Source organism: Oryzias melastigma, linkage group LG15, assembly GCF_002922805.2.
Source record: "Oryzias melastigma strain HK-1 linkage group LG15, ASM292280v2, whole genome shotgun sequence".
NCBI lineage: Eukaryota > Metazoa > Chordata > Actinopteri > Beloniformes > Adrianichthyidae > Oryzias > Oryzias melastigma.
The window spans coordinates 22870185-22881254 of NC_050526.1; the positions used below are offsets into that span (position 1 = coordinate 22870185).

The following is an 11070-nucleotide window of genomic DNA, read 5'->3' on the forward strand; positions in this document are numbered from 1 at the left end:
TCTGCTTTTTTTTAGGGAACGTCTCGATTTTATCTTTAAAGCTTGTTACCGTTTTGTCTCCTTTAAACCACAACATGTCCCGTCCTTGCACGGGACTGGTGTATGAAAAAAACTAGCAATTTGACAAATCGTTTAACAGCCTTAGTATACACTTCATACAAGCAACGAATATATATTAGTTTAATAAAAGACACAAAATGATAAGCAAACAACTAATTTAGTCTGAATCCACGTGAAACAGACATGCTAGATATCTGTTTAATATTTAAATTTTCCTGTGTTTTGTTTTGTCACGCAGATCCGGTCCTGACCGGTTTGCTCCGGTTCTTTGAGCATGCGCACTCGGTGTAAACAGGAAGAAGTAAGGAAAAAAGTAGGGCAAATTCCCCATATACAGAAGAGAATTGTCGGTCACAAACGCTTGGAGGGTTTGTTATTCTCTACGTATTAATCAATTTGCGAAATGTGATTTACCACCTGGAAGCAATTTTATTTGTGTTCACCGTAAGCAGTTACTGGATTTTTTTAGATAAAGGATTCGTTGTTCCCGTACGCTTGTAGCGTTAAACAGACCGTGACGCGATTTTTTTATCCGGGTTTTACTCGGTGGGTTTGCTAGCTAACCCTGCAGAGAAGAACTATCGAACATTGTTATTCTGTGTCGAAAAACAACGCGAACAATGGTTCAAAAAGAAAAACCATTAGATACTCAACAACTAGTTGTTGAAAGCAGCCCCAGCCCAGTCTCCGGAGAGCCTTGCGTGGAGGCCCCAGGCCCGGTGGAAGACTCCGGCATTGAGGTGGAATCGACTGGGCACAGAAAATTTATCAGCGGCGTCGTGGAAGGTGAGGTTGAATACATAGTTTTCTAGAACTTTCGATAATTTTAGGCATTGGTTGGGGAGTGAAATGCATTAAAATGTCCCTAATTTAATGATGGAGTATCATTTTCTGAAAGGTTACATTATATTTTGCTTTTGAAAATGCAATTTAAATGTTTGTTTAAAACGCGTTTTTGTAATTCGGTGTAGGAACAAAAGCAGCATTAGCAGTGTTAGCCTTTGTTGGAAGAAATTAAGGCGAAGGGAATGCTTTCATGTGCTTCTATCGGACTGACAAAAAGAGAATTATTCATATTTTTCCCACCAAACATTTTTTTATGGATATTCAGAATGATATTCTTTGTTATGCCCAGAGATCAGCCGTGATTCTTGTGCTATTTATACCTATGCTCACGCTAATAGATTATGCTGTCTGCCTTATTAGCTCTATTAGATAATCTTTCTGCACACAAAATGCTTTTATAAATCCGGATTATTTAAATAACGTCCCTGTTTTATTCCAGTGCTAAGCAGATAGCACTAAAATGTATTCTATCACGATAATATTGCATGATGTTGCAATTTGTTTTGCCATATGCAGGCTTTTATGGCCGCCCATGGACAATGGAGCAGAGGAAAGAGCTGTTCAGAAGGTAATTAGCTTTTTTAATAAAGAAAAAATGCAGCAGGGGGATGTGGAATGTGATTCTGACGGTCACAAACCCTGTAATTCACAGGCAGCAGAAGTGGGGGCTGAACACATACCTTTATGCACCAAAAGATGACTACAAACACAGAATGTTCTGGAGAGAACTGTATTCGGTGGAAGAAGCTGGTAATCTTTCAGATTCGTTCTTGTTTTACTTGGAGTACCTGGATTCTGCAGTGTTGTAATATGTCATAGGTTTGTTTACTTATTTGTTTTCACAACTGTCTTGCAGAACAACTCATGACCTTAATTGCTGCTGCAAAGGAGCATGGAATTGAGTTCATTTATGCCATTTCTCCTGGGTTAGACATTACCTTCTCCAACCAGAAAGAAGTTTCTGCTCTCAAGAGGAAACTTGATCAGGTATTAGAATCTTTTGTGTAAAATCAAATCGGGTTGGTATTGAATTTGACCCTAAATTTCAACCCATCCTTCTTTCTTTTAGGTTACTCATTTTGGCTGCAAGTCATTTGCCTTACTTTTCGATGACATTGACCATAATATGTGCCCTGCTGATAAAGAAGTCTTTAGCTCCTTTGCACATGCTCAGGTTTCCATCACCAATGAAATCTACCAATACCTGGGAGAACCAGAAACCTTCCTTTTTTGCCCCACAGGTACTTTCATTTACTATCTATTTTTTTCCCCCAAATTTTAATTTGGTTTGTTGATTATTTCATTTTTGTCTGCCTTTAAAGAATACTGCGGAACATTCTGCTACCCAAATGTTCCTCAGTCACCCTACCTGCACACAGTTGGTGAAAAACTACTCCCCAGCATAGACGTATTATGGACAGGTAAGTCTGAGGTACCAGGATGATTTGAACTATTTCAGTCTAAATTTACACATCCACATTAAAAAAAAATGTTCTTGTGTGTAGGTCCCAAAGTTGTCTCCAAAGACATTCCTGTGGAGTCTATCGAAGAGGTTTCAAAAATCCTCAGACGGGCTCCAGTCATCTGGGACAATATTCATGCTAATGATTATGACCAGAAGAGGCTCTTCTTGGGCCCATACAAAGGTCGCTCCACAGAGCTCATTCCAAGACTGAAGGGAGTCCTCACCAATCCCAACTGCGAGTTTGAAACCAACTTTGTGGCCATTCACACTCTAGCCACCTGGTACAAGTCAAATATGAATGGAGTTCGCAAAGATGTGGTCATGAGTAAGTTAGAAACTATTCAATTTGACTTCTAAGAGTTTTTTTTTAGGCAGGATTGTACAAGGTCAAGCTGTCGTATTAACATCTTTAATTAATTGTTTTTCTAAATCTCTCTGCGAAACAGCTGACGGTGAGGAGAGCGCCGTGTCCATCCAAATCAAGTTGGAGAATGAAGGAAGTGATGAGGAGCTGGAGACTGACATGCTTTACAGCCCACAGCTCGCTCTAAAACTGGCTCTTACTGAATGGCTGTCAGAGTTTGGCGTGCCTCACCAGTACAACAGTAAGATTAACCCCAGAGTTTTCTTTTAGATGTATGATTAGAAAAAAAAAAAGGACGGTCCTGACAGTTTACGCTTTCAGGTCGACAGGTGCCTCAGAGTGGTGCCAAAAGCACAACCATCGATGTAACATCCTTGACGGCTCAGGCTCTTTGCTCATCCACATCAGTCACGACTGTTTTCCAACAGCCCATAATGTCAGCTGCAATGCCCCCCCTTTGCTTGGATCCACTTCCACATCCGATCACAAAACCACCTCAAGAGGTAGAGGAGGTGAGTTTGATTGTTGCTGCTCCACATAGCTATGAACTGATGAGCTGCTGAGTATTAATCGAGTGTTTGTGCAGGTGGATGTTGAAAAGAAGGATTCAGATGAGGAGCCAATGGAGATGGTGGTTGAGAAGCTGGAAGAAACTGAGCCAGAGGCTGACCCGGAGGACAAACATGTGGGTCCCAACCTGAATGACAAGATGGCTGAAGACCTAAAGCCTATGGACACTGACAAGGAGGGTCTTGTAGAGTCAAAGTCCCCTGAGGAGTCAATCCAGGAGGACTCTGGGAGTGACATCGCCCCCATGCAGACAGACGATCAGCTCAAACAGGTGCTGCAAACAATCTTAAAATCCTCTTTTTTTTTTATAAATTATATTGTGTTTGTGACCCTGTTGTTGAATTGCGCCCTCAGGATGTGTTTGTCCCTGGACCCAACGAGAAGCCGCTGTTCATCGCAGAGTCGCTCTCGCTGGATGACCTGTGTCTGCTGGCAGAACTCTTCTACCTGCCTTATGAACATGGACCCAAAGCCATGCAAATGTTGAAGGAGTTCAACTGGCTAAGAGCCAACAGCAGCGTTGTCAGTGTGAACTGCAAAAGGAAGGAAAGCGACAAGGTACGTTTGATATACACATAAATACATGTGTATAGATGCACATAAACTGCTGGTGATGTAGCAGAAAACAAAATGGTGGTTGTGCACTACTCATACTGTCCTCTGGGTGGTGTGGTTGCCAATGGAGTGTTGCCGTCCAACCATCTTTTATAAGTTTAGACAACAGATTCCCAACTTTTTCCCTTCCAATGATAACTTTCACAATATATTTGTGTACATTTTACTCAACATTTTATCCCAACTATATTTTCAAAACAAATTATTTCAGTTTGTCGTCTTTTAATCAACAAAATAGCTTAAAAGTTCTAATGACCCCTCTGTTTTCCTCAGGTTTCCGAATGGCAATCACGTGCTCAGAAGTTTGAGGACATGTGCTGCTCCGTCATCGAGATGTTCACCCGACTATCAAACATCGCCAACCGCACCATCCTGTACGACCTCTACCCTTACATTTGGGACATCAAGAGCATCCTTTCTATGGTCAAGTCTTTTGTCCTGTGGCTAGGTACGTAAGACGGGCAACACAGGTCGCTGGCTCTTAGCTTAGCATCTAGTTATCTTTTGATTTTATACAAATCATTTTCCCCAGATCAACAGTTTTAAAACTTAAACTAAATTAGCTGCATGACATTAAATAGCAGAAAATTAAATGATTTTAATAGTAACATTCTTGATCAAAGATGCAGCAGTTTGTCTCTTGGAGACTGAGCATCACTTGTGCACATCATGCACCAATTTGGTGAATATTTCCTGTTTTTAAAGAATTAGAACTTATAGATCAGCTGCTTACTGCAGGTTACGCACACATAGTTTGAAAGGCACAATTGCTCTTTTAACATGCTTTCTTTTTTTATTTATTTATTTTTTTTGCTCCGACTGAATGTCGTTTGCATTGCTACCATGTTGAATAAATATTATTTTAAAATTCATTAATTAAAAAAAAATTGAATTTGGACCTCTGTGGAAAATCTCCCAGCAGGGTTGCTGCTGCTTGCTGTGTATCCAGTAACTTCACTGCTGCATTCCAACATAGACACACTTGCTTCCATTCCTCTCCTAGTGGGGATGGGTGCCCACACGCCCTAGCGCGCATGCGAGCTTGGAGAGCAAGTTCATGTACTCACTGTGGAAGGCCATTCTGGTGCATAAATGATCAGCTTGTTTACCATTAAGTTTGCAAATATATTTATTGTACTTTTGAGGTACTCAATCTGCATCAGGGTAAAATGCCATCACCTTATAAGGAAGACGTTTGTCTTTCTGTGGTTTTGATCGCATCTCTTTTAAGATAGTGTGCCGTGATGCAGTTTGAGCTCTGTGAGGACACTTCCACACTTTCTGGAGTGTTGTTTTTACTTGACGGAGCACCAGCATGGCCTGTAGGTTACTCCCTGTAACCCAGTTTCATTCACAGGTTTCTATCATGTCCAGCTATATGGTAAAGCTGAGGTCTCAGCCAACAATTTTGTACGCAGCAGGCAGCAAACCCAAACAGTAAAAAATACCCCAAAAATATATGTAAAACCATTGGCCTCAATAAGATCACCACTTGAATGTTTTGTCTAAAAGCTACAGTGTCAAAAAATTATTAATCATGACTTTTAGACATTTAATCTGTCCTCAATGAACAAAAGCTTTGCAGGCAGCAATTAGTCACAACTTCCCTGGTTATTTTTTGAGAACACTTACTAATGACTATTTTCTATTGTTTTCTCCCTTCATTATGTACAGATGGAAGAATCCACAGTACAAGTTTCTACTGCTATTGGATCGACAGTGGCCGATGTATGCACAGTGCAGGCGTCCTTTTTGTGTTCGGATTTGATTTATAATAGTTTTTGTTTAATTTTTATTTGTAAACATAAATGCGGCAGCAGGCCTCCGGATGAAGTCACTTCTCGCGCGGCGATTTAGGTTTGAATTCCAAATGTTAACGTGTAAACTTCTTTCTTTGGCAGCATAACTCTAACATGTTTTTTTTCTATCAGTAGGCTAATAGAAAAGGCTTAAACCAGCCTGATGCACCTACAAAGAGGAACTTGTGCTTGGCTTTGAATTTTACAGCTTTGCAAAAAAAAATGTACGTTTTATGAAACATGAGCTCTTTGTAGCACAACAGTTGGACAAAGATATAATGAAGTCCAGCATGATTATATAAATATTGCTTATGTGGCGTATTTAATGGTCATTGATTGTGTCCGCCATGCTTGGTCCCTTCAATGGGTGCATCTGCCAGCTGTGTTTCCAGCTTTCCGCTGGAAGTGTTTTAGCCATCAGTGTGAGATTGATGTGTTAAGCAGGGTTAAATGTCCTGCACGCGCGCAGCATTTGTCTGGTCACATGACAGGGTTACTTGTCAACCAGGTCTGACTTTTGTTTGCAGCAGTACTGTTGTTCACCAGCTCCAATAGCCCTGCCTGCTTTCTGTGTCTTTTTGTTCCCTTAGTGTTTCCTTTCTGGTTTGCCTCGATTGTGGCTTTTGCCGTTAAGCTGCAAGGCCCTTAAACTGTGATAATAAGGAATACTACATTTAGTTTGTCCTGGTTTTTATGCTCCCCATCATGTGACAAGGCAGATAAAATGAGAATGTGACTTCAGACGGGGGTACTACGATCAGTGGGGTGATGGCAGCTAAAGCTTTCTGTTGTGGTCTTTGGTTGCCATGGTTTTTCAGCTTTGGTGTATTTCTGTCAAAAGTTAGTAACCCTTATAGAAGTACTGAGGGATGATTGGTGGAGCGTTGGATGGAGAAGCTTGATGATGGTTGTGAAAAATCCAGGCTTAAAAAAAAAAAAAAAGTATCACTGCTAAGTAAAGTGGTCCTTCTGGAGCTCTTACTGAAAATAGCCCATACATGAGATTTAGGTGCCTGAGCCCCAACATATAAACATTTTGACTGTTTCAAATTGACCTTTTTGATGTTTTAATGATTCAACCAAAGAAATAATAGTGTTGCTTTTAGATACATATTGCCCCTCCATTCCCATCTCCCCACTTCCTTCATCTCTATCAGAGAGCCCCACTCTGTGGTAACAATGTCCGCTTGGCTGTGCTCCTAACAGGGTGTCGTAGTCAGTCCTCAGCACAGTTCCTTAGAGGAGACCAAGAGCCCTGGGCCTTTAGGGGAGGTCTAGCAGGAGAGTTCCAGGTATCTAATGCACTGAAATACCAGCGATCTCAAAAAAGAAAAAAAAAAAAGTGCTGTGAGAAAGACTATTTTGGAAAATATGCGCAGGTTGAAGTGGTTTGGTCTGTCAAAGGTGGGCTGATTGTGACGGCTAGCTTCCCAAAAACAAAATAAGAAAATTATTCTTTTAAAAAAAAGGTTTTGCCTTTCGTTTAACTTTGAATTACTGTCAGAGTGTGAGAGTAAAATGGATGATCCTGTCAAAATGACATGCATTATCATTTCATTCCCTGTGGGTTTCTTTCAGCCACTGCACAAGGAGATGCTGCTTTTCCCTGGCGCAGGCGGCGCAAGCGAGCATGGCGAGGTTTTGTTTTCATGACACCTCATTTCTTTGCAGGAAAAGCACAGCGCACAAATTGCCAAGCCATCTCTTTGCAAGCGCGCATGCGAGCATCGCAGCAGCGGCGTGAACGCAAGCGCATTTGGAACAGGGAAAACTCCAGGATTAAACGCAAACCCTTCAGCCTAAAACTGAGTTTCCTCCAAAAACTCAAATGACAATTACACATGATTGATTCACTGGGCTCGTTTGTAATTTTTTTTTTTACTGAGGTTTTTTTCCTGGAGTCTTCTCTGTATTTCTGCGCCAGCATCATTATTTTTCTCAACAGGAGGTCCTGCGCAGCGTATTATTGCGATGCCTAAAAAACAGGGAAAGGAGCATCTCCTTAAGCAAGTAAACCTTAGTCAGACCAAAAAACATTGCCTCGTGATGTTTAAAAAGCTATGTTTGTTTTTACCATGTCTCTCTGAAAAAAAGAGGAAACGGATGTATTTGCTTTTGTTGTCCACTGTCAGATCAACAAGGAACGTATTTAACAGTTTTTGACACTTCAAAGCCTTCTTTTTGTAGCTTCTGTAGTTCCTTTTGAGTTGATAGTGGTTCAACTTAACAAATACACAGCTCAGCCAAAGCAGAGCCGCAACTCCTCTCTGTGAAACTAAATCCGTCTCTTTTGATACCTGCAGAGATTGTTGCCAATAGAAGCGGCAAACGATCTTTTCTACCAACCGCCACCGTCCCTGCCAACTTCCAAAACTTATACCATCAGGCCATACTATCCCAAAGATGAGGTAAGTTGTTTATTCCACCGTAAACATCAATTTATGTTGTTTAGATGCCTTTATACAGGCGATTACACAGCTGTTGATAGAATTTGTTGCAAAAATATTTGTTCTTGAAAGCTACAATAACAGCTGTGTCTGTTTCCATCAAAGACTGCAGTTTATAAAATCTGCAAGGAAATGTACTGTGAAGGAATGGAGGATGAACTGTTCTCCGAGGAGGATCCTGACCTCATAGGAGACAGGTAAATATAAAAAACATGGATGTTTCATTCTCACCTGACATCTCAAATCGAGGTAAATCTTTTGGTTTGTAGGTTAGTCGGTGGGCTGCTAACATTGAGCTCAGACTACGGTTTCGTGCTGGAGGATGAAGACGGGATTTGCGGTTATGCTGTCGGCACTGTAGATGTGAAGCCCTTCATCAAGAAGTGCAAACTGAACTGGATTCCATGTATGCAGGAAAAATACAACAAACCAGACTGTGACAAAGACCTCACAGAGGCTGAAGTAAGATCTCATCTTTCTTGTAACGTTCTGAAAGATAAGGTTTCATGTTCTTCTGTTTTTAAATGGTCTCTTTCTGTCTGTAGAAGATGATGTTGAGTTTCCACGAGGATGAGGATGGTCTTCCAGACTCTTTTCTATCCAACTTTCCTTCTCTCATCAAAGTAGACATTCACGCCAAAGTCACTGACCCCAGCGTGGCTAAGAGCATGATGGGGTGTTTACTGTCTTCACTTAAAGCTAACGGTGAGCAACAGAATGTTTAAATTCAATGTAAACTTTATCAGAAACACTAAAACTGGAAATAACTTTTTTTTTCTTTTTCTCTCCTTGGTTTGACGGTTTGTTTTCAGGTTCTCGCGGAGCATTTTGTAAGGTTCGTCAGACTGATAAGAGAATGTTGGACTTCTATAGTAAGCTGGGATGCTTCGAGGTGGCCAAAATGGAAGGATTTCCCAAAGACGTCATCATTATGGGCCGGAGTCTTTGAGGACCCTTTTTGATACTGATGGACAGACGAAGAGGGCAACAAACAGCTCAAATCTTTGCCTCCTTCGCGGACGAAACTTTATACTACTTTGTTTGCCATGTGAGCTTTCTCCAGGAAACCTTAGAATTTGTGTAAAGAAGCACATCTGTCAAGCACAGATTCCCAAACCACCATTGGATGTTACAGCCCACTTGGATTCAAAGAGCTGTAGTCCCTAAATGAGGTCCTTAGGCATTGCTTTATTTAGATCCAGGTTCATGTCAACGGAAGTTCCATATTCTTTTTCACTCTTGAGTTAACAGCCAATCTGTGACACAATCTCTGGTAGAGTTTTCAATCATGCTAAACGAATAAATAAATGCAGGATATAAGTGGAATATGCGCATTTGTCTTTCAGAAGTACGACAAAAAACTCCTCAAATGTGTTCAAGAGCAGTAGAGATTGTTTCTGAACGTGCACTTGAGATTTCGGAAGCCTTCAAAGTAACTATGCTACTTGCCACCAAAGGAAAGAAGAGGATTAGCGGGAGTTCATGATAGTTAAAACCGTTCCACAGGTTCTCAACATAATTCCTCCTTATTTATGTTTGGAAATAATGCAGTTGCCTTTTGGTTTGTGCCTTTTTTTTTTTTTATTAATGATCCTAATTTCTTCAGTAAAATTTTCAGTCAGACCTAAAATATTACTTGGAGGTTTGCAACTGTATTTAGTTCTGTGAAAATGTGCATTCACTGAATATTAAAAATGTTAATTTCATTTTTTTTTCTTTACATTTACTTTGCCTTTTTTTCCCTCTTCAGTTTATCTTGTAGTAGGACCAAAACCTTCTGATCTGCTGTCAATTCAATACTTCAGCTGTATTTGTACATTGGTAATCCTTATCTCCCAGAACCTTCATTACAAGAAACTTACACATGAATGTCCAGTTCATTCAATACATCAACCACTGCAGCTGTTTTATTCCAGTCTGTCCATTGAAGGCTTTTCTACTCTCACTCACTTTGCATTTGCTTTTGTAAATTGATCATTTAAAGACAAAGTTTAGGTTGATAGTAGCAGTCTTCTGTTAGTATTCTAAGGATCAGTACCTGCTCTTTAGTGGCTGTCTGTAAATGTGATGTTTTAAACTGTACGTTCATAAAGTGCATGAGTTGTATTGGATCTGCTGTGATGGCTCGTTGGAATATTCCCATCTCAAGAAGCATGCCACCTTACAGCTATGATCATAAACCTGTTGTGCTCAGACAGTCTGTACACACTGTCGTTCAGCGTGTTGAATGGTTTTGTAAATCTTTCAAAACTGGCTTGCCTTCTGTTTGTACTGAAAACGATCCTTTTTACAAACTCTTCATCTACATGGCTGTGCTGCCTTTCAGCATCAGATCTCTTCATCTAATCATTTCTTGAACAGTTTCCCAGTTATATTTTAGGCAGTTTGATTATAGAGTTTGCTGATGCTAGAGCTTTCTCTTCTGTTGGATTTGACAGGAAGAGGAGGGGCTCCAAATGTACATTTTGTGTTTAGGGTTGGAGTTCATTAAGTTTGATTATTATTGTAAACTTTCTATGTAAGATGTATAACATAAAAAACAATAAATGATTAAAAAAAATGTTTTGTTTTGTCTTACCTTTGTTCATAGTTTGTAAAACAATCCACATGAACTACTCAACTTATCCCAGACAAACTGATAAATGTATTTAAGCTATCATTTACAGGACTTTTGACAATATTTCTAAAGAAATTAATGTTGGCATTAAAAAATAGACTTTCAATATAAGAGCCGTGTAATATCAAAATTCCTGTTAAATGCATTGAATAACTTCACTAACAAATAGATTGTTTTGCAAATTATTCTATTCAAATGTATTAATTTTGTATTCTGTATTGACATTCTATCTTTACCTACTCCTAATTTTCTAACTTTACCTTTAAAAATAAATCCTTGTTTGTTTG

The 11070-nt window shown here is 39.9% G+C and overlaps 1 protein-coding gene across 1 annotated transcript; it reads left to right on the forward strand.

Moving 5' to 3' along the window:
* The first annotated feature begins 332 nt into the window (after nucleotides 1-332).
* oga (O-GlcNAcase) lies at nucleotides 333-10726 on the forward strand. Its single transcript, XM_024296889.1, has 18 exons — nucleotides 333-846; nucleotides 1423-1474; nucleotides 1559-1656; nucleotides 1763-1893; nucleotides 1976-2147; nucleotides 2229-2327; nucleotides 2412-2696; nucleotides 2818-2976; nucleotides 3057-3247; nucleotides 3322-3576; nucleotides 3660-3863; nucleotides 4194-4368; nucleotides 6926-7011; nucleotides 8023-8127; nucleotides 8272-8363; nucleotides 8436-8628; nucleotides 8712-8871; nucleotides 8979-10726. The coding sequence occupies exons 1-18, from the start codon at nucleotides 681-683 to the stop codon at nucleotides 9113-9115; spliced, it is 2760 nt and encodes a 919-aa protein (XP_024152657.1). The 5' UTR covers nucleotides 333-680; the 3' UTR covers nucleotides 9116-10726.
* Nucleotides 10727-11070: the final 344 nt, after the last annotated feature.

Bases quoted from the DNA above. Each gene is read 5' to 3' on its own strand.
- oga (XM_024296889.1), top strand. From the start codon at position 681: ATGGTTCAAAAAGAAAAACCATTAGATACTCAACAACTAGTTGTTGAA. The intron at 1,894-1,975 runs GTATTAGAATCT...TCTTTCTTTTAG, and splicing joins TCAAGAGGAAACTTGATCAG to GTTACTCATTTTGGCTGCAA. The intron at 2,697-2,817 runs GTAAGTTAGAAA...TCTGCGAAACAG, and splicing joins TCGCAAAGATGTGGTCATGA to CTGACGGTGAGGAGAGCGCC.